At 36.0% G+C, this 27,213-nt stretch overlaps 3 protein-coding genes across 8 annotated transcripts in view; 2 read left to right on the plus strand and 1 right to left on the minus strand.

Annotated features, from left to right (window-relative positions):
• Positions 1–6,946, plus strand: part of LOC105839353 (Down syndrome cell adhesion molecule-like protein Dscam2) — a 146,516-nt gene extending 139,570 nt beyond the window's left edge. For 2 of the 3 annotated variants that reach the window (XM_036291265.1, XM_012685613.3), the window contains exons 20-26: positions 313–767; positions 976–1,249; positions 1,489–1,647; positions 1,881–2,035; positions 3,622–3,838; positions 4,298–4,388; positions 4,565–6,946. In XM_036291265.1, coding sequence (XP_036147158.1) covers positions 313–767; positions 976–1,249; positions 1,489–1,647; positions 1,881–2,035; positions 3,622–3,838; positions 4,298–4,388; positions 4,565–4,829 — 1,616 coding nt within the window. In that variant the 3' untranslated portion in view covers positions 4,830–6,946. The remainder of the gene's footprint in view (positions 1–312; positions 768–975; positions 1,250–1,488; positions 1,648–1,880; positions 2,036–3,621; positions 3,839–4,297; positions 4,389–4,564) is intronic. The other variant, XM_036291266.1, reaches the window with a different exon arrangement.
• A 333-nt stretch (positions 6,947–7,279) lies between these two features.
• Positions 7,280–19,690, plus strand: LOC105839354 (actin-like protein 6B). Of its 3 annotated transcripts, XM_012685616.3 has the most exons (7): positions 7,282–7,825; positions 7,927–8,127; positions 8,722–9,159; positions 9,271–9,611; positions 9,964–10,059; positions 10,151–10,344; positions 19,553–19,690. In XM_012685616.3, exons 1-6 carry the CDS (start codon positions 7,708–7,710, stop codon positions 10,313–10,315), a joined length of 1,359 nt encoding a protein of 452 aa, XP_012541070.2. In that variant the 5' UTR covers positions 7,282–7,707; the 3' UTR covers positions 10,316–10,344; positions 19,553–19,690. The 3 variants fall into 3 exon arrangements, with proteins under 3 accessions (XP_012541071.2, XP_012541070.2, XP_012541069.2); XM_012685617.3 differs by lacking the exon at positions 19,553–19,690 and having other exon boundaries at positions 7,280–7,825; positions 8,722–8,967; positions 10,151–13,295; XM_012685615.3 differs by lacking the exon at positions 19,553–19,690 and having other exon boundaries at positions 7,283–7,825; positions 10,151–13,295.
• On the minus strand, positions 11,764–24,539 carry LOC105839355 (battenin). Of its 2 annotated transcripts, XM_012685618.3 has the most exons (8): positions 24,057–24,539; positions 19,590–21,294; positions 17,418–17,560; positions 16,304–16,462; positions 14,841–15,177; positions 14,391–14,540; positions 14,154–14,294; positions 11,764–13,876 (listed from the first exon to the last, which is right to left on the minus strand). In XM_012685618.3, the coding sequence occupies exons 2-8, from the start codon at positions 19,773–19,775 to the stop codon at positions 13,736–13,738; spliced, it is 1,257 nt and encodes a 418-aa protein (XP_012541072.1). In that variant the 5' UTR covers positions 19,776–21,294; positions 24,057–24,539; the 3' UTR covers positions 11,764–13,735. The 2 variants fall into 2 exon arrangements, with proteins under 2 accessions (XP_012541072.1, XP_036147160.1); XM_036291267.1 differs by lacking the exon at positions 24,057–24,539 and having other exon boundaries at positions 17,418–17,524; positions 19,560–23,760.
• Positions 24,540–27,213: the final 2,674 nt, after the last annotated feature.

The following is a 27,213-nucleotide window of genomic DNA, read 5'->3' on the forward strand; positions in this document are numbered from 1 at the left end:
TATACTCTGTTATTTTAAATAAACTGTTAAAAAATTAATTGCGCAAAAAAATTAATTAATAAAGTAAAATAAAATAATTAATTATTTAATTAAATTATATGTAAGAACAGATTACATATTAATAATTAATTAAATTATAAATGCTTTAATGTAATGTGTAGTTAATAAATACATTAAAACCTTATAAATGAATTTTGTTTGAAAAATAAAGTATAAGTAAGATAAATAAGCTTTCTTTCAAGAATCTCGTAACGAACAAGATCAAAATGTATTACAGGAAAGAGTCCATAAATCAAAATTTATCTTTTTCAGTTCCACCTGCGGCGCCGTTATTACACGCAACCAGCACCAGCAGCAATTCCATCAATGTTCAGTGGAAGAACGGTGACGACGGCGGTTCGCCGATTCGCGGCTACATGTTACACTACAAGCGCGAGTCCGGCGAGTGGGAAGAATTCAAGGTGTCGCACAAAGTGAGCAGCTTCGTCCTGTCACGGCTTTGGTGCGGCAACGACTATCAAATGTACCTGACAGCGTACAATCGTATCGGTATGGGCAGACCCAGCGAGATCGTCAAGGCAACTACGAAGGGCTCAAAGCCAGACGATTCGCCCGGAACTGGCGACAAGTTTGTTACGGTCAACGTTTCGTGGATCACCCTGCATCTCAGCATGTGGAATGACGGAGGGTGCCCGATAACCTTCTTCGAATTGGAGTATAGAAAGAGCGGCGAGGGTATTTGGACGCTGGTCTCGAATAATATAGAGGTATTTATGAAAAGTTTCTTATTTATATAGATTTATTCACAAGGCAAAGCATTTCAATAACAAAAATTCTCTTTCTTTCTCTTCTAATAACATGTTAATATTACTATTGTCCATAAATGTCTATATCAATTTTTTTTAAAGACAATTTAATATTTTACATGCGACTATGGAGCTATGATGCATTATATTCGATTTGCATATTGTGCAGGTACAAAAGACGTATACTTTGAGCGAACTACAGCCGGGGACCACTTATGACATTCGCATAAGAGCCCACAACAATGCCGGCTCGTCGGTGGCCGAGTACAAGATAACGACGTTGCAACCGCACATTAGCACGACCATATCCGCCATCGAGATCGATCATTATATTCCCCAGCATAACTCTGTGTATTCGGATCTAAAGCTCATCGTACCTTTGGTGCTAAGTTCGTTCGCGGTCATCGCCGCTGCCGGTGCCGTCTTCTACTGCTTTCGCAAACGTTAGTCCGTCATAGAATTATCTAAAACTAAGATCGTAAATAACAAACAAATTTTTTTAAACAATGTAACGAATAAATAATACAAATAAGCATAAAAATATGAATAAATATAAAAATTAAAGTAGTTTGTGATACAATTAAATAATGCAATTTTTGCGAAATTCTTACCACTGCAAATCATAATACACTGATTGCAATTTAGAGAGCATCTATAGTATATCTTAAGATACTAACTGCAGGTCCGTTTATGGGCGACATCGGGAGCCTACACGATGCGCAAACCGCAGCCGCCTTAGACAATAAGCAGAACATGGAACAGCGCGAGCAATATTACGCTACTGTGCGTAAGCCGCTACGCTCGCCGATCCACGAGATGGCCACGCTCGAAAAAATACCAGGTGAGATAAACAGATCAATCAATTTCGAGGAGATCAAATTAGTTTTCTTCTTCGTAAACAGTCGACAGTGATATAAGACGAATGCGGGGATAGAATTTTTTCTGTTTCTCCCCCTCCCCTCTCTCTCTCTCTCTCTCTCTCTCTATATGTTCCTCTCTTTACGGGGAAATCGAGATCGCGCGAGGGGCAAACGATGGCGGCTCGGACTATTAACGAATCGCTTAAACTTGTAGAATATTCGGAAGATATCTACCCGTACGCCACGTTCCAGCTGGAGGAAAACGTTCCTGCAGGAGGCGACAGCCGCTGCAATTCTGCCGCGCCTCTTCAGACTTTTGTCTATCACGACCCTCGTCTCTCCGCTGCCGATACCCTTCAGTTACGAGAGGTATCGTTCGCCAATCTAACGTTGCTAGAACTGCCATCTTCTCGCCGCACGTTTCTGTGCAATTTTGACCGCGTAATATATTCTATCTTCTCAATTCTAATTCTTGTTTTACTTGATTTGTTTTCTTAACTTTTTTTTAACTGAAAAGTGAAAATTTTGCAAAATTTAACCAAAAGTACGTCCACTTTTAAAGTAAAATAAATTTGATTTAACGAAATTGTAATTAGAATTTCTAGTCTTGCATTTTTTAATTTTTAAATTCTCTTTAACTTTTTAGATTTTTATGATTTATAATGTTTTTCTTACATGATCAAGATTTGGGATTTTACAACAGTATTCGAGAAATATACATTTATTATTCAATTAGACAGTGGCGCTAAACGTGCGGGAAGAAACGCGCGAGCATGATGATTTGCCACTGCTTTTATCATTCATCACTTTCATACATATTCCCGGCTTCGTTACACCTGTGATAATTGCATGCGCACCCATGATCACTGCACCGAGAAAACCTTACCTTCGCGACGCAAATTGGAATCCTTAGCGATCCCCTGCGAATATACTTGGATCACTCGCACTTGCATGCTCGATGTGAGTTTTTCTGAGTTTCTAGTTTCACGCGCTTGATTACTACGTTTGATCATCACGAATTTTAATTCACGCGCGAATTTTTCTGATCTGTTCTCTCTCGATTCGGCAACGCGGACTTCTCAGATTCTTTTTTTTTTAATGGCGAAATTGTAAGGCTGACTATGAGTGAGTATATTGTTGCGACTGCTGGTCCCATCGTTTCGTTTCGTGATTTCTCAGGCGGCTCGCGAGGAGTTGAAGCATTGATTAGAGCAGACTGGACCTACCGAATGCGCCGCTCTCCATTTACACATTTGCATCTGTCGCCGAGTCTCATCGTAGATTTATTAGCCGTAGCATAAAATTTTCATGATTCATCGCATTGCTTCCGCGACTCATAGTTCGGCGAAGTAGAATAGAGTTTCTGTAGAGATGGGAAATTTCGTTAATCTTTCTCTTCTCAACTGGTAGAGAAAAAAATAAAATGTATAGGAGTATAATCTCTCGATTGTTACTTCAAAATAATTTGTTGTACAAAAAAAGAAATTAGTTCTGCTTTTTTCTTATTAAAAACAAAATCTGCCTTCAACGTCTCTCTATAATTATTTCCATTTAATAATTTTCTGTGAAAAGAGAATTGCAATACAAATGATAAGAGAAATTTATTTTTATATAAAATTAAATGTATAGTGCAAATAGAAAATATGATAGCTAATTGAATTTAAATGAATAGGAATTTATACCTGAATCTTTTTAATTCTCAACTGCTCAATAATTGCTGAAGCGAATCATAGCGAACATCTTTTGCTCTCAAGATTCCGTCAACTCGCTTTTTGAATGTAGCAATCTCAACGAAATGAATTTATTGACCCAGTCAGGCGGAATAGTATAGTCGCGATTCTCGACAATTCTGTTTTAATCTTGAGATCGCTTCTCCGTGCGATCCGGTCGGAGGTGCGGCGGATGCGCGATACGCGGTGTGCCATCTCATAGAAACCAATTCCGTCTGATTGCAGTCGGATTGCAACCGGTACACTAAGGTGCGAGGCCGTTCGTCCTCTGCGCCGTTGCACAAAGCGCACAAGGTCAGTCAGGGCAAGTCCGAGTCGGAGGAGTACGACACCCTGGGCTCGGACAGCGACACGGAAGTCGGGACCAGCAGCCGAACCGAGTCTTCCAATCACCTCGTCGATTCGCACCACTCGGCATCTGCGGCCGACTCGCGCGTCCACAGTATGCAATATTTTCACCTCTTTCTGTCTCTCTCTTTCTCTCTCTTTTTCTGTGTCTTTGTCTCTCTTCTCCTCAAGAGTGTAGCAGTAGGATAGAAAGCAGCTTCTTGGATTAGAAGCAAAGGACTTTGATTTTTTTAATTCTTTTTTTCGACGCGGTTTTCGCTGGAGAATTAGTCCTATAACTTTTGTTTCCAAAAAATCCTACGCAAATCCGCAATGCCTTCCACTGCTTTTAATTGCAAGTACTTTAATATCGTTCAATATCGTACACATAGAAGAAGTAACGAATGCATGTTTGTTTTCCTGAATCAATATGTGTATGTGATATACACTTCCTTGGTTGCAGTCTTGCCGCACGACTATTAGGCATCGCACAACGTAACTCCACGACCGCGAAAACACTTGTGATTAATCGTTTATGTTTGAATTAGGGATAAGAAAAAACATTTGATTACAGACTTCTTGTACCATGGACCAGAATCTAGCACGTCTACAGAACCCTCACCGATTTTTGAGAGAAAATCGTTTCCTGGAAGGGGAAGACCCAAGTAAGCTTACCAGTCAAATAACGGACAATCAAATAAATTACATTTAAATATGTCGTTAAATTCGATTTGATACACATGACATTTAAATCGAGCATTGATCGATTACGTCACTTATCTAGAAGCCAGTATTTAAAGATACAATTTGCAAGATAAAAGAAAAGTCCGTTTGCATTCAGGATGTTACAGTTGGCGCGTTATACCAGCGAGGAGGCCCGTGCCAACTTCGGGCCAATCTCCGGGCTTGGCCATCCCAAGCACCAGTCGGGCAATCCCTGTGCCAATCGGGACCAGGAGCGTGACGGATCAGGAAACCTGTTCGTCCCCAAGCTGGACCCACCCTCGGGGTTCTCCGACGCGTTTGAGCTAAGCGAGGCCGAATGCGACTTCGATCGCGGTCACAATAGTCAACGAAACGTCCGTGACTTCGTAATCGCGGTGTAAATACGTGTAAAAGCCTCCGACGCATACGTAGGAACCCCATCATAAAGTAAAAGAGGAGAAAAATTAAAAGTAAATGGCGAAAAGAGAAAGAGAGAGAGAGAGAGAGAGAGAGAGAGAGAGAGAGAGAGAGAGAGAAGAGTATAATATGTATAAGATGAAAAGTTGCGCGAGAATTTATGTAAACCGCGGTCCGTCGTTTTGTTAATGCGCATTGGCGCCTCGCGTCCGATCGCCAGCCATTTAAATGATAATTCCACGTGCCCCTTCGCCCTGCTCCCGGCCTATGTTAACGAAAGAGAACGCGCCTGCCAGCACGACAATCACGTGCACCGTGAACTGCCACCGGCGTTTCCGGCGAGATCGATCCGACGTCAAGATTACATTACTCGGCTTAAAATATTTTAGGGCTACGATTAGGCGAACGATCGCGAACGCGCTGCGATTGATCGTATAACAAAGTTAAGTTTAACAGAGAGAAAGAAAGACAGAGAGTCTATAAGCTGCCGTTTGTCGGTTTCCCTCGGTGGGACCGCGAAGTTACACGCATCGCGTCGTTCGAGTGCTCATGCGAGTACTTGAGCGGAGCGGACCGAGTGCTCTACGTTGTTGTCTGTTCTATGTATCGTGGCGCGAGAAAAGAAGTGAACGCGGACAAAGTCCCCCGCGAGTCCGCGGAGCGTTTCGACGATGACGATCCGTATCAACTGCCACGTTTTATTCCACGCTCCGTATAATTAATCCTAGTTAGTTAAAATGGCGGCGCTATACGCGCGATCCGCATCCACCTCGGGTTTCTTCCCATCACGCGATGATCTTCCCACACGCGGGTACCTGCCTACGATTTGCCGAAGCAATTCCTGTCTACAGTCTTCGAATTATTACAATAGCGAAAATACGACGCGAAACGCGCGACGACTGTTAATTAGGCTGTAAAATTTCAACGGTAACTGCCATCTATTACTCTATTACGAAGCGACCAACGACCACGAAGGGATTTATGATCGACCAAAAACACCCTCACGAATCGTTTTTCGACTGTTGAACGTGTCTCTGGCGTGAGACACTTGTACATGCATATCGAAGCGAGCAATACGCGACCTCCGAACGTTCTTCCTTGTCTTCCAGTCATTCTCGTCGATTCGATCCATTCATCGCGATCCATTAATCGAAACGCACCATCGTTCGCTTCTCACAAAGAGTGTTACCGTACGTGTCTAATTGTAAGTAAAGAGAAAGTAACGCGATCATTCGTCGTTGTCGTCAGTGTCGTTTTAACTTGCCCGAGAGACTGAAAGAAGCATCGTAGTTTAGGTTTACACTCGAGAACTATCACAAATGACGCTCGCGAGTCTCTGCGCTTTTTGTGTGAAAAAAGAACTGAAACAGCCAAATTTATAATTATTCAGTGAAGACTGTCGAGTATCGCGAAAGGGACGTCGAATGCGAGCTGTAAACCTAGTCTTAGTAGACCGAGTTACCACGTAGCGTAAACGTATAACGGCCGAACGTAATGTCTGTAAGTTGTCTATTACTACTGTACTCATTGTACACCTCGCTCATCACAAATTGCCGCGTACATCACATGTCATCCGAAACCCAGCCACACCCCTTTTTTCCTCCCGATAGAAAGAAAAAGTGAAGAGGAGGAGACAGAAGAAAACGCAAACGCGATGCTAGTCTGCGTCGATTAACGATCGACGGACCCCGAGGACGATGAAGATAATCTAGGAAATTATTGAGATAGAGAAAAGCGCTGTTTCACGAGTGTCATCGCAGCCTTTGTGACACCATCGTGTTAATTGCCATCGAATCAGTTTCGCCGTCACCCGTTGGCTGGTTGGGTTTACCGTCTTACACTCGGTCGGGTGACGATGATTTTTCGGTCAGCCGGTTTGAGTCCCTGTGTCTCCCTCCCTTGTTATTTCAGCTCTCGAGTCATTCGCGCGAGGTGGAGGAAAGCGAAAGGAGTCGCCCTGTTGATGATATATCGTCTATCTTTACGACACACGAAATGATTTACCACGAAATTCATACTATTGTGTTTTAGACGACTTTAGATTGTTTATATTCTATTTACTTTGTAAAATATACAACACTAATTCCATATTGGAAACGTGCTCGTCTCGTGCCTGTGTGAGTTTCTTTACCCGGCCGTCTGTTTCCCGTCCTATCCAATAAAGCCCGTCTTAATCTAGAATCTATTTTCCAGATATCAAGCTGATGGACTTAACGCAGTTTTTAATTCGTTATATCTTTATTTTATATTATTATCGCAGAGATTGGGTATTTTAATAGCTTGAATGTCAACAATTAATTTTATTTATTGCAAACAAAGTTTGATATCAGTTTGACTTTAAAATATGAAAAATGTAACATGCGTACTGATGTGTGTATATAAATGAATAATTAAAGGACTTTTCTACATTATCGTATTAATTTTCTTTTTTAGAAATCTTTTTTTAGGAAAGTGAGTAAATATTTTTCAAATTATTTTTTCAAATAATGGATCGAATAAATAAGCGCGAACAGGCGTGAATAAATTATTTCATACAGCAGCATTTAGTATGTGATTGTTTGTATATTGTTAGCTTGATGAACTTTAATTTAATGAATTATTTAATTTGTAGACAATGAATATGAGATTAAGTGATTGAAAGTAGTCATTATCTGTTTTTATAATATTCTTTTTTTCTAAAGTGATCTCTTTTTACGACGATTTAATAAATAAATTAAATACCACTTATCAATTATTTAAGGAGATTGTCATACTTTACAAAAAAAATTATTAAATTTGTTGCTGTGACTAACGATCGATTAGTGTTGAGAGGATATACAGCCACGCAATCCTCTCAGTTCGCACAGATTCGCAAACGTGTGTATGTATGTGCGTATATACGTATTGAGGTACACCCCTTGTAAGGGTGAACAGTCCATCCGAGCATGCGCCAGGCTTCCTCTCCCGTCAGATACTATGAGCGGTGGTGTCTACGGCGGTGGTAAGTACGCGAGGCTGCGCTCCATAATTATTCCGACTAGAAAAAAGTATGTTTTATACGCCACACTAATTCTGCGCGATTGCCTGCAATTATCACGCCAGACGAGGTAGGTGCTATCATCTTCGACGTCGGACACCAGAGCCTCCGCGTGGGATATGGCGGCGAAGACACACCAAAGGCCGAGATCCCAACGACCCTCGGAGTATGGGGAGAATCCGTCGACCCCAACGGGATTGACTGCAACAACGTTACCAGGAAGCAGTACAACATCGACGTCACGGCGATTCAAGTGCGAAAGAAGGGTACGCTAGCACGTTTTATTTTCATTTTTAGACTTGCAAAAAATTAACTTATTAAATGTAATGATATAAAATTTAACATAATATAATTAATACATCAAAAGTGGTTTAAATTGCCATTTTGTAATAATCTACGCTTGTATTAACAATACTTATGCTGCGACTAATAATGAAAAAGGACGATATTCCACTAATATCCTTTATACTAATAATATCTCAACGAATGTTATTTAAATACCCAATCAAATTCCCGCGTTTTCTTTCAAATCACCTTTTCGAAATTAATGATAACTTTTGTCTCGAATTAATTTCGAAAGCTACAAAAAACATAATTTTATACAGGACGTACATAAAAATTACAGAAATAAATAAATTTTTTTTTCCAAGTTTTTATATAAAATCAATATGTATAGATATTATGTCAATTGTAAATATTTATTGTTGAATATTATTTATTTATAATTAATCTAATTTAGCATAAAATTATCTAATCATATTAGCAAATATTTTTTCTAAATATACAGTAAAAAACTTAAATTTTTGTAATTTCTTTCTATTAGAACTTTCGTAATATTAAAATGTCCGATTTTGATTTAGATATGGAGATAGTGAGCTTGATGAAGGACGGCATGATTGACGACTGGGACATGTTCGAGCGATTGACTGAGTACACGTACAAACAACGACTGCACGCCTTAGCCGAGCATCATCCGATCCTGATGACTGAATGCCCGTGGAACACTAGACTGAAGCGTGAAAAGTTGCTGGAGCTGATGTTCGAGAAATTCAACGTACCAGCCATGTACATTTGCAAAAATGCTGTACTGGCCGCTTATGCGAACGGTAGGTCTACGGCAATGGTCGTGGACAGCGGTGCCACGCACACAAGCGCGGTGCCGGTCCACGACGGTTACGTTATCACTCAGGGGATCGTCAAGAGTCCCTTGGGCGGTGACTTCATCACCATGCAATGTAGACAATTCTTCGAGGAAAAGGATATTGAGCTGGTACCGGCTTGTCTTGTCGCCAGCAAAGGTAAACGATATAATAATGCGGAATAAGCTATTATAATCATCTCATTTTCATCTCAGTTCTCTAACATAATTTTGAAAATTTCTATTTCTAACAAATTCATGTTTCTTCCAGATGTGGTACGAGAGAGAGATCCACCTCGCTGGACGAAACGGCCAGGACCGCAACCAACGTCATCTTGGTTGAGCTACATGGTGCGAGAACTGTTGCAGGACTTTCAAATGAATTGTCTGCAAGTGTCGGACAGTCCCTACGACGAAGACATGGCGAATACTTTGCCTATGAAACATTATGAATTTCCGACTGGTTATAACGATGATTTTGGATCCGTGAGGCTTATGATACCCGAAGCTCTTTTTGACCCTAGCAACGTTAAGGGCGTGGGCGCGAGTATTTTAGGGGTTGGTCCTCTGGTCACCACGAGTGTCGGAATGTGCGACATGGACATCAGACCAGTGCGTGCCTTCGCAATTAAATTTACATTATAATATGCAGAAAAATCGTTTATTTTAATCAAATTAAATTACTGATAATTTTCTCGAATCAATTTTGCCTATTAAAATCTTTGATTATTTATTCGATGGATTTATTTTATAACTAAAATAAAAAATAATATGATCGCGTTATTTCGTTCTACTCTAAATTGAGATTACTTATAAAATAAAACAGGAATAATTATAATTATTTAAATGTCCACTTAGTTCTTTCAAGTTCTTCAAACGCACGCGTAATTGGATTTTAAATCTTAGGGCTATATATATTATTATACTATTTATAAAATAACAGAACAAAACATTTACGTTATAGAGTCTGTATGGCAGTGTGGTAGTAACTGGCGGCAACTCCTGTCTTCAGGGATTCAGCGAAAGACTGAATCGAGATCTAGCTAGTAAGACTCCGCCGGTAAGCTTGTTTTCTCATAATTCGTACTATTTTACTTATTACTAATAAATTTTGAGCTTCTCGATAACGACAATTCGATTTTTATTCTCAGAGCATGAGACTGAAAATAATCAGCGCGAATAGTTCGAGTGAGAGACGTTTTGGTGCCTGGATTGGTGGCTCGATCCTTAGCTCCTTGGGATCGTTCCAGCAAATGTGGCTGTCGCGTCAGGAGTACGAGGAATCCGGCAAACTTATTTTGGAAAGATGTGCATAATTCAATAATGGAGAAATTTACAAATAACGGTATGAGAAACACGAACGTTTTTAATAAAATTATCTTATTTCGATTATTGTTAATAATCGCCTTTCAAATAACACAAAAGATATTTGAGAAACTAGTAAATTTAAATGAAAATTTGTCTAGAAAATTAGAATATTTTTTCAACATTTTGTACATTTTTGTATTACTTAGACATTTTTATCATTTTCATGTACTACTATAAATAAGAGAATTCATTAATTTTTACTCTGATTGGAAATACTAATCAAAAGCATACTCTCTAAATTACAATCAGTGAAAAATCAGTGGAGTCAGTGAAAATACACCGTTTTTTCAGTGATATACTTGTAACTTGTTAATCAGTGAAATAAATGCACTGATCTTTTAGTGATTATACGCTAATCATATTCTTCTGAAGTAAAAACCACTAAAAGACAGTGAATACTTATTAATTATCACAGTTAGAAGTATATCACTGCAAATCAATGATAATACATTGATTGTAATTTAGAGAATAAAACCGTATCACATAACATAGCGTAGAATTTACACAACTTACTTATAACGTAAGCCATTATGCTATGTTACGTGTTATAGTCTTTATACAAACATTAGAAACGATTGACGTAATAACGACGGTGTAACGCAAGCCGTCCTCGTGAGCAACAACCATCAAACTCATTCTGAAGCGCCTAAAAATTTAAGGATATTGCTAAAACGTAATTAATATACTAAAAAAAGAGTTTAATAATAATTGATCCTAAATAATAGTTACTAAACTTTGGCAAAATAGTTTTAATTAAATATTCAGTTTTAGTTAATATAGCTAAATATCAAATTTAATAATATTTATAATAACCACTTGGTAACTAGTTGATTATTATTACTATGTGTGTATTGATTACTGTTAATATAATTATTATAAATTGATTATTACCAAACTCTTTTTTTTATTAAAAGTAGATAGTGTGCTAAGGTTTCCTCGTAAGGCAGGAATGATAACTTTTCATGACAAAGGATATTTCCTCGTAACCTTACGCATCTATAATAATTAGAAGGAAGTGCGATTAATCAGAAACATCTTGTATAACACATAAATCTCAAATAAGCAATGTTTAATCAACAATTCGCTTAGACGCCAATGTTAAGTAGACGTATAACACGCGCGGCTTATAAGAAGTTACAGTTCCTAATTGTTCCATGAATCTTCCATGTATTTCGTATCTTAGTAGAAAAGAATCACTTCCCATTCCATACGGAAAAAAAGATTAGTTACAGTTAATTGCAGTAGGAAAAATCAGTATGTGGTAATTAAACTTTAGCTGTATTCAATTAAAATTTAATCACTACATAAAAATTCTTGCTGTTGCAATTAATCTTTTCTTTTGCGCGTGAATAGACACAATATAAATTTATTAAGCAATGGACTTACCAGATATTTATTTTTATTAAATATTTATTTGCTATAAACAAAAAATACTTGTTTTATACATCGAGATGATAGAGACATATCCATATCGCAATTATTCTCGTTCTAAATTCTCCTCAAGAAAGGTAACATTATCGTAACGTAGTAAAAGTAATCTCTAGCAACATATATTCGCTGTTTACGTCCTACTAAATGGTAGTAAAAATATCATCACATACGAGTCACGCATTATTTAATCTTAGAACTACATACATGTTTTTATATACGCGGATTATATACGGGTCTTTCAAACCCGGTTTGATATTTTTATATATAACTCTGGTAAAAAAGTATATTTTTTGACAAATCTTTTTTCAGGTGAGTATCAAACACTGTAGAATGTGATCATAAAATCATAATTCTAATTAACTTGCTAAATTAAAAAACAAATATTAAAACATGAAGAAATGACTCAAAACTCTTCTTGAGTCTCACAAATTCATGTGTGTATGTGTGTGTAGTTCTAAGTTTAAGAGGCTGGCGTAGATATTTTCATAAAGAAATATTTCTCGAACTAAAAAGCAATCGATGAACTGTAAAACAGCATGGACAATAGCACAGTTTAAAAAGCAGCAACTTAAAATTTCATAATATAAATCAATTTTTATTTCTCATATTGCTTAAAAATTTTAATTACTACTTTGTACTACATATATTTTACGACATTATTATTATGTTTGTAATTTTTTATACTGATAAAAAAACGTATAATTATTTGTTACTATTAAATGTTATACAAAGATTGGACCTTTGAAAACACACTGAGTTGCTGCTTTCTCGGATTGTATCGTCGAAACAATCACATACTCTCAAGATAGAAAAATATTTATCTCAACAGCTTTAACGGCCACTTTATTAAAATCGATGTAAATGTCTATAATACTCACAATCACAATTTTTCAATCAAAATATAAAAATAGTATCGATATATCAAAGTAGAAACGTTGTAGTTTGAACTAGTAATTTTTATATCTAATCGCAAGTGAAGAAGGAGACAGTATAATCCAAGTGCATTATTTCTAATTCATCGGTGAGGTCAATTCGTTACTGTGGCTACTAATACTGAGATAACTTCTCGAGTCTATGAGCATTCAATATCGCGATGATGCGGAATCGCTTACGACGTATGAAAATACTTGACCATCTCATTTCGTCGAAGCAAGTATGGTAACAATATGAAAATCTAACTAACAATAATTTTAGAGTATGTCTACGGTATCAGGAAACACTAAACCACGAGACTACAGTACAAGTCCAAATTTAGATACAGCATTGTAAAACAAATAGGCCTACAGTATATACAACGCAGGATATACAATTACTTCGGAATAGATTTGTTTCATTCCGCAGCGAAAACGCAGATGGTACAATTCATATATTATATGCTACGTCGCTGTATAATGTATTATGTATATTTAATGCGACATGTACTGCAGTGTATGCCCTGTTCCTAATATTTTAAACGTTTATATCGAATAAAGCTCGAACATTTGTAATACATTGTAATCAAAGTTGCTTATAATTGGTTCGAAAAGTTTCTGCAAGCGACACGGTCGTGTGGCTTTAAAAGTTATAAAAGCATTTATAAAATCCAATAAATAACAATATTTATAAAATAATATTAAAAGATAACAATGCATCATTGTGCTACATGCACTCCGATCGTTTGCTTTGCTAATTTTTACATTTTTTTTTTATTTTCTTCAAAATATCACGAACTTTCTACAGAGCTAGAAGATAAATCGGAACGTCGATTACTTCACGATCCCGCGAATGCGCGGTCAAGCAGTTATGTTTGATCTACACACAATCGCTTAATTAATAAAATAAATCATCCGCATTTTCTTCGCCTCTTAATCGCATATTGCGTTGAGGAACTTTTGGAAGCGATAGTTTCCGCTCACGGAAACTTTATTATCACTAGCGGGCGAATCACCGCGATATTTTTAGCTGCCTAATCGCTTTGGCTGTGGCATTTTGCAAATGGCATTGTGAACAGGCATGGACAACCATCCGGCCAACGCAATTCCGATTGAGTCTGCCATCGTCGCGATTCCCAAAGAACTTTCACGATCTGCTCTTGGAATCTACAAGAGATTTCACGCCAAATCAATTTTAAGCAGAAAATGTCGTCAGATGACGTGAAAAAATATTTTTTACTTTTTTAAGATTAAATATTATACTTCTTGTATAAAACATAAAATTCTGAAATTCTTTAACTTTGCAGTAATTATTATAAGTCTTCTGTACTGAGATAAAATATTGGTTTTTAATTATATTCTTCATTTCTATAGTAATTTATTTGCTTGGTTCTTTTAATAAGTGAGAAACGTGTAAGTGATACTGTGTCAATAGCTTCATTACCTCTGTCGACATTCGATAAAACGTGTTCACGTACGCTCCACCGCCAAGCAGACCCTCCCACAATACAAGGGCAAAAACGATCCATATGTTCGGTATGTAGTAGTAAATGGCCTCGAACAGCAGGATTATAACGTTAACAAACTGAAAGAAGCAATTAATTTGGAACATAGTAAGTTTCCTGATCTATATGATATTTTTTTGTTTGACTTTCTTGATTCTGAAAGTTCCATTTATTACCTGCAACACGGACATGATCCAAATCTTATTAATGGTGACTATGTTTACCGACGACCTTGAGATAAATACACCTATCTGATAATCTACTTGGAGCCATCTGTATTGTTCGGCGTGTGTCAACCAAATGCCATCAAATTCGATAAGTTCGTACTACAAACAGAGTGTCGCTTGCTTAGTTAACAACTTGTAAAATTAACTTGTAAAATAAATCAATTAATGATTTGCAATGATAAAGCTGATACGTCACAAACGACGCTTGGATGATGAATTCCTGCATATTTCCCTCTTAAAAAAGAAATTTGATTTAATTAAAAAATTTCTGTAGTGCAAACAAATTGGATAACAAAATTACATGACATTAACAAAAAGAAAGAATCATAAAGCAAACAGACTGTATAGAAATACGTAGTGAAGAAATACGAGTATGACATTATAGCGAAATCTCGTTACCAGGCCTTGATTGATGAAATATTCGAACAAGTAAACTAGCCCGAGCGGTATCATGTACTTCAGCAATCCGGGCACCAAATTGATCTTGTCTCTGAAACTCTTCTTGGGAACTTGGATAATCTGCTCTTGACTGTCAATACCGTTCTTGGTGATCGGGATTCTGGTGTGTCCCGGGTGTTTAAGGATAAACCAGAACGTGATTGCTTGTAAGAGTGGCACGGCCAACATAGCTAGCAACGTATGCTCGGTGCTTAGCAGCATAGTGAGTCCGGCATAGGAAACGGCGCCGATCACTCCGGCGCCACCCGTACCAGATGACCATGTTGAAATCACTTGCCTGCGAGAGAATTACAAACAAATTAATGATAAGAGAATTCCGAAGTTATCAAACAGCTGAGGAGCCGATAAAACGAAGACTCGATACAAAGCAGTGAAAGTTAAAATTAATTATTAAAATTAAGCTTATGTATTCCTACAGTTCACGTTTCAGATCATCTGTTAGTACAACAAGATCGCTTATTATCTAACAAGTGTTTATATTATGCGACTCTTCCGTTTCCGCAATCGTCTAGAGTGACAATATAACATCTCGGACAACAGACAGATAATTTATAACGCGAGTCCTCTTACGTTTTATGAGAAAGTGATTAGTGGTTAGCAGTCGTATAATTGCTACTTTGCACCGATTGTTTCACGGCGGGATTATAAACGTACTTATGTACGTGTTGGTTAAGCTCCATCTTTTCATCTTATTTTTCATTATGTGAAATTTATCGCGCGCGTACAATTCATTACCATTTCATATACACAGATCTGAAACCGACTCGCCGGCATTATCTTATCGCTACTTCTTTGTCACAACTGTCTAAATGTCAAATACTACAAGTCCGTATACTCTGAAAATATATCCGCAAATGTATCTGCCGCAATAACAGATGCCAAACTCCAACTTTCAGAGAACTGCTGCCTCGTAAAACGTTGAGCCGAGAGCTTTAAACGCTCTTCAACAATTCTATCTTACGTTTTATTACACGCTCAAAGCTTAAATTATATCCCATCTTTTCTTTTTGTTCCTCTCGCTGTTTTCAAAGAATCGCTCTAAAGCATAGAAAATTAGAATGCCCCCTCCCCTCCCAAAAAAACTTTTTCTATTTTAGCAGAGTTGGTAGTTATATTAAAAGTCGCATCAACATTAAATAAAACAATTACAATATAAATTGTCAAATAAATTTAATAAAACAATAAATTATTAATAATAGTTATTTATAAATTAAGTTTATATAAAAAAACAAAAAAATATTGTTTTTAGTAATACAAGACTTCTATGTAATGAAAAGCTGCTGAATATATATTTAAGTCAAAAGTTATAAAATGTTTTAATTAACAATGTGTGAAATGAGCGAAAACAAACATAACACACCTGTAATAAACAAGACAGTAACAAATGGAGTGTGCATACTTACTTGGAGAACTGGTTACTGTAACTGAGAAGTGTAACTTCACCCAAGCCGGAAGAGAGCGATGTAACAACGACGCCCAGAATGGCGAGCCATTCGGTAGTGCTCAACGACACCAAAAGGAATCCTGCAGCGGAAAATAACACACAGGTAGCCAGTCGAGCACTGTAATTAATGAGTCGATTGATCGATTAGCGTTTTGGACTGACGATTGTGGCCGGCCGCTTGCACAACCGCGGAAAGAACTTACGCGATATGCGAGACTCCGCCGTGCGCTGGATGAACGTTTAAAAGAAAAAGGAGGAAATACATTGAGAAATAGAGACAGTGAGGAGCAGAAACCCCCAAATTGCACGCTAGATTTCAATTAATTTTAAATAGTAATTTATGCACTTTGAAGAAATTTCGAATTTTTTATCTCTAAAATATGTATGCACAAAATAAAGGATTAAAACAAAATTTATTATTAATCTAATTAGTTTAATAATGTCACAAAATATTATTTTATTAATTGAAATTTGTTTTATATAAATAAATTTAATATTACACATATAATATATTGAAGACGGTTAATTTAATACTATCAGTTAAGTTAAAACTAGATATTGCGTTTTCTATCACCTTTAGTGTTTGAAGATAATGATTAAGAATTAATACTTTATTATCAAGAGTGTCGTCCAATCGTCATAACGTAAATTAATCTTAGTGCGTTACTTTTGTTGCTGTCATCTTTGATGATTATGATATTATTATTATATTATGATTATATCATATGGAGCATCCAAGCGTGAGATTCCCGCAGGTGTCTAAACAAGAGTTTTCAAGGAAAAGCTCGAATATTAATGCAAAAATATAACATGAGGAAACTCGCCTAGGATCTAAAAGACAATACAAATGTTTCGCGGAAAAAACAAGTGAGTCATACGTCGCGTTTAGTTTTGTCGTCATTCCAATTAACTAATTAGAACAGAACGTGGAATTTCAAAGAAGGTATTCATTTTGCAGTGCTCACTGGCTTCATTCCAACAAGTAATCAGGATAACGCTAAGATGCACAAGAATGCGCTTCACAGCGTTACACACATGGCTGAAAGAAAAATAAAAGAAATAAAGATACTCACTGTACTAGAAATGGTAGAAACGGCGCCGTGATCTTGATCGCCAGTGCTGGCAGAATATCCGCCAAAAGTATAGCACCGGTTGAAACAGTATTGCATGTGCGAATTCCCTCCGTGTTAGTGACATTTGTGCTTGACGTGGCATCCTAAAAAGATCAAAAGAACACATGTAATTTAATTGCACGCGATTGCGACATTTATTTAAAGTAAAGTAAATATTTCAAATGTTTTTTCTTTATTAGAAATTTTTCATGGAATTTGAATACTTTCTTCTATTAGATCTTAAATTTCTGACGTTAAAAATATTGTTTTACAATTTTTATGATAAATTGGCATCGAAATATAATCTTGATTTTTTTTTACGTAATAAATCAAGAAAGTAAAAAGTAATTTTTACATGTTGCAAACATAACGTTTTACACGTGACAAACTACATAATTCTCATTGCTACTTTCTGGTTTACATTATATATCGACTATAAATATGACGTATTGAAAGAATGTCGGTTGCATAATATAGATTCAATCTCGTGCTGCTTTATCAATGATACGTTTTTTCTCGCTCGGGAATCCGACCGGACGACATAAATTATTAAAGAACGACGTGATTTTCCTCATTTAAAGCAAAGGAAATCATTACGCTACTAGACAGGCCATTAACTGTTATTTTAACGTGTATCATGTTCATCAATTTATTACTAAATTGCGGCGTAGATCCGAATAATTAATTCAATTGGAACGCGTAATTTGCATTACAATGCCCATCTGTTAATATCGTTAGAAAATTTTCCATGGAACTTCTACGAGTATTTAATTACTTATCAGACTATCGTGTATCGAAAAGAATTTAATCGATACGCAAGTGGCTAGATCACGCCACTGACCTAGACCGTAGCACAAAGTTAAATATTTTTAATTGACATTTTGATCCTGGCAAAATTGCAAAAGATCGACTGAAGACAAAAAAAAGATATCCCTTATCTATTAATTGTGTCAATGCAGTTGTGGTTACCTTGAACGAATGTTTGAGACTTATTTCTACATTAATGAATAAAAACAAATATGACTTTTTAGTTTTTATTTAATGTTACGTTAATCATAAATTATTAGTCATCTAAATTATAAATTGATTGCAATTAATTAATAAATAATAGATAAATTTTTGCTGTTTTAACAAATATTTAGCTGAAAAAAAAACAATTTCGTACAACTACAGTGGTACAAGATCGCACAGTTCTTAATATCGTAGTACTTTATATGTTCTTTACTTGCAATTTCAAATCTCAGATTGGTATAAGTCTTGTGTGTACCCATTGATAAAATATCTTTCACGAACTTTATACGCATTATCGGATATCGTTTTATGCACGTTGTCTAATTTCAAATGACGGATAAAAGATAATTTTCAAACATGTGGAGATATCTCTACACCCAATAAAATGTTGTTAATCGCGGAAAAGTTAATTTAATAAATACATTTACCGTAAAGAATGTTTATCTACGAATAATTTTATCTAGAAAATAAAAACGCGAAAATATTTATAAAATGTGAAAAAACACACACCAAGTTGAAAAATATATGAAAATTAATGTCATAAATGATTATTGTGCCGGTCTTTTGTGAAGAAAATCAAGTAGTTCACGCTATCTTGTGCACTCGATGAACCTGATACCGTTGTTAGTTATACTATTGTTATCTGGAGCAGACAATACGATGAGTTCATCCATGAGATAATACCATCTCTGTTTCGCTTAAAAATAAATTTTAAATATTCCATTGACTTTTAAAAGATTAACGTAGAGATTTTTCAAAGTTAAATAACTTCATGAATTTTAATCTAATTATGTTAGTGTTTCAAATATTAAAAAACACAAAATATTAATGAAATCTTAATTTAAAAAATAACTAAAATTAAAAATAATTTTTCTGTTTTGTAAACAATTGACGAAAAATTACATTATAAAGAGATATTTATTTATTTAAGTAATATTTATCTTAATATGTTAATTATTATAATTATTCTTTAAATTACTTTTTTTCTAATTTGATCAGAATCTAGAATATTTTGGCTTAATATAATAAAGTTTTAATTTTGTACTTCCTAAGTTCTTCCAAATCTAAATCTTTCCTCATGACAGATAAGACGGATCGAGAATTATGTGAAGAGCTACTCACCTTCTCACCGAATTTGGTCTGAAGAATGTCATGAGCCGCGCTGAGCATCACAACATAGCCGTAATTGTTGCACAGACCCAGGATCCAGAAGGCTATGAGATTGCGCCATCGTGCCTTCTTCAAGATAGCTTCCTCATCGAAAACGTTGTTGGCCGCATGCGAACTCGTCAGACTGTTTTTACCCATCCCGAAGACCAGTTTCAAGAAGGGTCGCCGTTTCTTTTCGCTTCTATTGACCTAATATTTTTCTCTTTGTCAATCTCCTTGTTTTTCTTCTCTATCTATCGTTTCTTCTCCTTTCCTCTGTCTATCTTTTCTTATTATTTCGGCAAACCGTTCTCGTTCCTTTCTATATCCCTCCCTCAGAGCACGTGCGCTCTTGCTAAATCGGTTTGTTACTTGAACCCGTAGGTTTGCCCCTCTCTCTTTCTTCTGTGAGTCTGTCTTTTTCCTTTTTCCCCTCTACGCTGCTTCACTTCAACAACTGTATCGTCGTCGTGAATATCGTCTCGTCTTCGACTTCTCTCGGCCGAGCGGCTCTAACCTGGTAGCTGTTTCTTTTTTTAACGTTCCTTGAAAATTTTTTCGAATCAAAGGACAACCGCAGGATGTAATAAAAATATTTTGTATATTTAACAACGTCGTTTAGCTCACGTTCTTATGTGTAGTCAGTGATTGGCACCGACTCGTTTTGTTAATGGTAAACTATTTGCATAAAATGAAGTACTAAGTTCAACGTACTTCCTTCTCAGCGGATTATATTACTTTGGTTAAAATGTGTGCCGATTCAATCAATCTGGCAAGTTTTTTATTGGCCTTTTACAGTGATCGGCTTAAAATCACAGTTAGCTTGTATAGTTACTAAGAAATCATATAAAACGGAGCACAAAGGCACCGCCTCTTTTTCCTCGTAAACGATGAAGATATTTGCTCACAGTGGAAAAAGCACCTCTGATCTTATCACGAATTCTTTGATAATACAGCCACCGGTGATTAATGAATATACATTAGTTACTAATAAATCATTCACAGGAGACGTGACTCCAAAGTTCAACGTTCTTCCTTTGTATACGGAGAAAATATATTATCGGAAAGTAAATATCGCAAATATTTCTAATTCTTCGATCCGTCACCGGTTACTCTCTCATTGGCATTCAATCGTCTGCAACTTTCTCACAAGTCACATCTTCCTCCGGCACGCAATTTTACCATTTAATCCACGACCTACGGTGCACTGCTGGATATACCTCTTCCCAAGAATGATGCCAGCTGACGATTCCCACTTTCAGTACCTTTCTCCCTCCACGATACGTACCCCAGCTTCGAGAAACTTCTTAGCTTCCACCTTAGCTTCGCCTTTAGCTTCCACTTAGTCCTCTTCGATCGCTCACGCGTTAAAGTAAGCAATTCGTGAATGCGCTTCTTTCAAGATGCACCACTAGGTCATTGTCTGTTATCGCCGACAAATAGCTGCGTAACTTTTTCGATGGATAAACTGATAGATTTATGCTTCTAATAGATAGATTTATTATCTATATTTTATCTGTGATTTTAAAACCGCGTCAGATTGAAAACCTGAGGAGCATGAGCGGTAATTGAAGATCAAAATCGCTTCGCTGACTAGTCTGCAGAGGATAGTATATGCTCTCAAATGCGATTTTTTGCATAGATCGAACGAATTCCTCGAAAAGTCCAGCAACGCAAACTGTTAATGAGAAAGACTGTATGTGAGCGGAATAATTACAATTGCAAATTAGACGCGACGAATTGCTGACAAGCGTTTTTGTCGGCAAACATTTCAAAAAAAAAAACAAAACATGCTTAGCTCGCGTTTAGCAAAATCAGTGCGCGACTGATGTTTTAAAATAACGTGTTGAGATCAAGACAAATAGATATGAAAACTATATTAATATCCATGCCTATTTTGCATAGTAGTAAAAAATATCTTTATACATATACATTATATTTGCATAAATTCTTCTTTCACGATATTTCATGTTACATTTTTATATTTAGATCTTTCCTACTCAGATTCCTGCATAAACTCTTACTGAGATCCCATTCAACGATTACCTTCTTCTCTAACACTGTCAAGTGCCTTTGCAGCTAAGTAACATTAGTCTACATTTTCTATGCTTCTATTCAAGGATAGCTTTATCGTGCGATTTCACACGGAGGAAACTCAAGACGTGTTCCATTCGCGTCGCGCTATTTAATTTTTCGCCTCTGACATTCAAATGAGCACGAATAATTTAACGTGTGACGGAACGAACGCGTGCACTTTATGAGATGAAACTCGCAGTAGGGGAATTTCGCAATAAAAACTTTTGTGCGCATTGAAATTCTTTTGTAAAAATTATTATATTTTTTACTTTTCAGCAAATGTCGCTTTACGAAGCGATTTGCATCGCGAACCGAGAACGTGAATTGTCTCTGAGTCACGTATTGTGATGGAAATGCGCAATACGTAATACGTAAATAATATTTTGAACAATGCAAAACTAAAAAAATTTCTGAATATCTCGTTCGCTTTTTTCTTTTTTAATTTATCAATACTTCTGCGTTGGAAATTTTTCCGTTATCTTTCATGTTCATTGCCACGCAATTCGTATGACAGATAACGCGAATTACGAAACATGTTATCTAAAGGAAAAGGAAGAAACCAAAATTAAGCAAAATATACATTTCTAAATATGAATTTTGTTTCCGAAACAGATCCTGTCGCGTCTGTTGAAAATATGATGAGGATAAAAATTGCAAGGGCGCGGCAAGACACGACATTATTCGCTTTCCTTTGCTTTGATTTGATTATTTAAATCTCCAATTTAAGTCTTTTCCTTTCGCATCAAAGAAATAAAATTCAAGTAATACGATTTGCGTATACACTTTGTTATCTCATAACTCTCTAAGAGATCATTGTATTTATAATTTCTTTTATCGCGTTATGCTGTCAGTCATACTCTCTCGTCAATTTTTTTCTAAGTAATTCATTTCCGGACGTCTCGCATTCCCAATGTCGGTTCACATTCTTTATCGTAATTAACGTCCGTTGCGGATAACAGCTCGTTGCACTCGTTACTTGCAGCGACGACTTTTTGACATACGATTGGCGTGTGCTTTGTACGAGCCAGTTACATTTGCCCACCTTTAACGATATTTAGCTGGTTGTGCAGAATTACCATATTAAGAAAGGAAGCCCGTTAGATCGAATGAAACTCGGTCAAACGAGATCTCCAAGCCCGAATAAACTACTTAAATAAGCATTTAATCTTTATTAACTGAAACGGCGGATTGACTCAATATAATTCTGATTGCATAATGCATTTACAAAAGTTATTGTTGCGCAAATTTCGTGACAATTATTTAAACAGTTTTATTTTTGTAAACTGTTTTCTTTTTGATACATATTGGTTGCATTTTTTCCGTGATGTTATCACTTTAATTATTTAAAAACATTGTTGATGATAAGACAAGTACGTAATTTTACTTCTTTCAATCGAGAGACTCAATATAAAATTGATGTCATCATGCCAGGGTAATGTCACGTTTTTCAATAGTTAAAATAAAATGTAGCATAACTGTACACGATCTTATTATAAAGTAAAATAATAAATTTTATTGTCGAAATTGTTGTTAAATTACAAATGAAATTACAATTAAAATAAAGATTTGAAACTATCGTTATACTGCTTTATAAGCTATTTTTATAGTAAAATTGAGTCTAAATGATTATGATTACTCATAATAGCTAACGTCTAGTGTGGCCGGATCGTCTAGCATTACAAATCTAGTATTACTAATCTTTATGAAACAATTTGATTGACTAGAAACGAGTCTACGGTGACGACTCAAACAAATCGGACTGGCCGCAATGTTATTTTGTTTATACTCTAGGTTACATTTTTATTGCTTCATTTCCAAACCATTCTATTAAATATAATAATTACGCATGGGCGAAAGCATTTCGTTTTTTTGAATCATCGGACAGACTTATATTTGTGCCCTATATATAAATGCATTTGTCATGCTGCCTAATTGTTAAAATAAATGTACTAAAATAAAAATTGTATGTAACTATGACATAACATTTTGTGCTGAATATGAGTTTTATGGTATTTGAAAAATTGACATTAAATAATTCTAATCTAAATTACGCGTTATATGTAAATAAAAACAATAATTTTGTATTATTAAAATAGTAAAATTTGTAATATAAAAAGCTCTTATTAAATACATAGATATAGATTTTTAAGATTTTTATAGATTAAATATTTGTATTTAAAATATATATTTTATACTAAATTTTATTATATATATATATATAATAGAGAAGAAGAAATTAATTAATTAAAATTGAGTGTTAAAGTTTATTATAAGGTTGAGTATAACAGCTATAACAGATCTTTCTTTCCTTAATATACACATTATAGTTTAGAGTAAGGTTGGGTATTCGTGTAAGATACTCACCCGAAATTTGTCTAAAGTCTTCAGCAGAAAAAGAGCCTTTCACTGCAGATCAAGAGCCTTTCATACAATAATATTTTTAGGCTATCACGAACATATTCACAGTATAAAAACACAACAAGTTGCGGTGATATCACAAAGACTGCAGCGAACAAACGGTTCTAAATCGGAAATCGTTGAAATTGTTTCGAAGACTGAGGTGATTACTGTCTAAAAAAATCGTGAAGTGTCTTCAGAAAGTTGTGAAAAATAATTTAATCGCCGTCGAAGTTTAATACAATAGTGATAACACGATAGCACGATAAACAAGTAAAAACCGCGAGCGAGTTGTCACGACGAGTTCCAGCTCTAGAATAAATAAATTCCTGGCGAAATTCACATATATCGTCGATATAAGCGCGACCAGTCGGTGGAATGGACAACATTTCGTTCTTGAACGGTTCCGAACAGTTCATGACACAAACAACCGTTTAGTCGGCTTCCGACCGCCGACGTATACCCCTCCTCCCCTCCACGGCCCTTCTATACCTCTTTCTCCCTCTCTCCCCTTCCTTATCCTTCTTTATCCCCTCTCGCTCCCTTCTCCAACTGCCTTCACTGCCGCATCCAAGTTAATTCCTCTCTGCTCCCCTCTCATTCCATCTAACTGTCCTCTCCCGAACTCCAATTCTTCTGGCTCCGTCATCCTCTGCCTCCTCCTCTACCCTCTGTCTCTCCTCTCTCCAGTTTCTGTTCCTGTTCTCACCTCCTTTTTAACTCCTACCTGTCACTTCCTCCCTCCTCCTTGGCGTCTCTTCCTGTCCTCCTTGTCTCTGCTTCCTTCCCCCCACCAGTCTCCATCGTCCCTCCACTCCGCTCCCTCTCTACACCGACTTTCTTTGCTCCTTGTTCCCTTTCCGCCTCTTCTCCGCTTGTCTCCATCCGACCGTCTTTTCTTCCCCTCTGCTTCCTCTTCTTTCTCCCTGGCCGCTTCTCCATACCTTTCTTCCCCTCTTTTCTTCCTCGTCTGGATCCAAGTCCTCTTCTCCCGTCTGCCACCTCTCCAGTCTCGCCTCCAGACTTCTAAATCTTTTCCTAACCTCTTTTAACTCTTTTGGCATTTTCACTCTGTTTTCTTACTTCTCTTCCAATCTCTTCTATCCTCCTCTCGACCACACTTTTTTCCCTCACTCTGTCCTTTTCCGTCTCCTTCATTATCCCATTCTCTTCTCCTCATTATTACATTTCATCTCTGTCTCTATTTTCACCTCATCTGCTTTCTCTCACTCTGCTATTACTGTTTCTGCGTCGGCTATCTTTTCCTTCGACGGACCACGTGCTGTGAGAATCTGCGTTCCCAAAGCTCGCTACCGTCTGCCGCCTCACTCCTGCCAACCTGTTTTCCACCATCTTCTCCATCCGCGCCATCTCTCCTCTCCTCGTCATCTTCCTCGTTCCCGTCTTCATCTCCTGCCAACCGGCTTATCCTTTCTTCTCAGCGCCCTCTCACTGTCCTCTTCTTCTCCACGGCTACTTCACTCCACATTCTTTCCTCTCATCTCCCAAACTCCTCCACGATATCTTTTCATATCTTTTCTTTTCCGCCGTCCTCCTGCTTCCCTCCAATCGCCCGACCACCACTCGTCCTCTTCTACCCGAATTTTCACTTTCCTACTCTCCCTCTCACCTCCATTATCACTTCACTGCTCCTTACTTTGGAGCTTCCAAATTCACACCCGTTCTCACCGACGCCATTTTTCTCGACCTCCAAATAAACTTTTTAATAATAATAAATTATAAAGATAAATAAATTAAAATATAATAGCTCTATAATAAAAAATTAGTTGGAGATATATTTTATATTAAGAAAAAAGAAACAAAGAAAAGATGACATTTTAAGTAAAATTATAATAGATAAAATAAAATTAAAAAGCACAGAAATATGTAAAGCTAATTTTTGTTATAAAAATTAAAAATGTGACTTGACTCTTTTAATTTAGTAAATCATTAAAGATATTATTATTTGTGACGACGTATTTTATGGTATAATCAAATCATTAATTTGGTCGTATTCATGAAGATAAGATACTTTTCTTACAAAAGAAAATTCTTGTTTTTCACTTACTGAAGATATCATTTAATATATTGTATATATATCGATAAAAGATAAAAATTTATGTCAGTCAAACATCGCTTTAAAGAATTATGATAACATGATAACATGATAATAGGCTTCGATAAAACTGTTCGAATGACGTGCGGCATATTACTAGTAAATAACATTCATAAAAGATAAGGAATAAAGACGTAATCTTCATGCCTTTGTTACGAAATTCGAAAGTTACACTTTGAGATTGAAAAACATCGCAGATCTACTTGTGCAACGAAGTAAAGATTTCAAATAATAGATTTATAACAATTCTCGGAATAATGTATTCTAATATCACTACATTAGTATGATCAAAGAGTATCAAGTGACATTGCCGATTCAATGATATTTCCTGGAGGAAAAAAGGCCATGGTTCGTGACAAACCTTCAGTCATACGCGTGACATTCTATGCATAATATTAGAATAAACATAAATTGAATTCTGTAAGCATAGTGCAATATCTCTTCAATTCCTTGTATGGCTCGTTGGAAAAGTAGCCCGTTATTTGCTAGTCAAAAGAATCAGTAAATTAAAAGAAATTTTCTCGTACACATTTTTAATTTTCAATTTTTAAAAATATACTTTTTTTAAGAAACAATGTCCGTAATCATACGATATTGTTTTTGACATCAGAATGCGATAATGCTTGTTGTCTTTTTTTTGTTGAGTAATGTAAGATCGGCTACTCAAAAATGATGCAATATTTGTTTAATAATGAACTCGTAAAACATATCTTTGTTTTTATCTTAGTATATTAATTAATATCATAAGACTTTAATAAATTTATTTTTAATTATTTTTAATGTATCTAATTATTTTAAATTTTAATATACACAAACTATATATTTATATAATTCCAAATTAATACAGATAAATGTATCATCATAAATTAATAAAGAAAATATGTAATCTTGATCAAGTAAATCAGCGATTATATTTCAATTTGACTTAATTAATGCCCAAAGCCTAATAGATCTATAATACTTCTGACGAGATTAATAAAATGGATAATTAATATGTGCGTGATAAAT

Source organism: Monomorium pharaonis, chromosome 8, assembly GCF_013373865.1.
Source record: "Monomorium pharaonis isolate MP-MQ-018 chromosome 8, ASM1337386v2, whole genome shotgun sequence".
Classification (NCBI taxonomy): domain Eukaryota; kingdom Metazoa; phylum Arthropoda; class Insecta; order Hymenoptera; family Formicidae; genus Monomorium; species Monomorium pharaonis.

Coding starts and splice junctions, on each gene's coding strand:
- LOC105839354 (XM_012685616.3), top strand. CDS start 7,708: ATGTATGTGCGTATATACGTATTGAGGTACACCCCTTGTAAGGGTGAA. Junction 7,826..7,926: donor CGGTGGTGTCTACGGCGGTG/GTAAGTACGCGA, acceptor TTATCACGCCAG/ACGAGGTAGGTGCTATCATC. Junction 10,060..10,150: donor TAGCTAGTAAGACTCCGCCG/GTAAGCTTGTTT, acceptor TTTTATTCTCAG/AGCATGAGACTGAAAATAAT.
- LOC105839355 (XM_012685618.3), bottom strand. CDS start 19,775: ATGGGTAAAAACAGTCTGACGAGTTCGCATGCGGCCAACAACGTTTTC. Junction 17,561..19,589: donor AGACCAAATTCGGTGAGAAG/GTGAGTAGCTCT, acceptor TGATCTTTTTAG/GATGCCACGTCAAGCACAAA. Junction 13,877..14,153: donor TTTATCGAATGTCGACAGAG/GTAATGAAGCTA, acceptor AATCTCTTGTAG/ATTCCAAGAGCAGATCGTGA.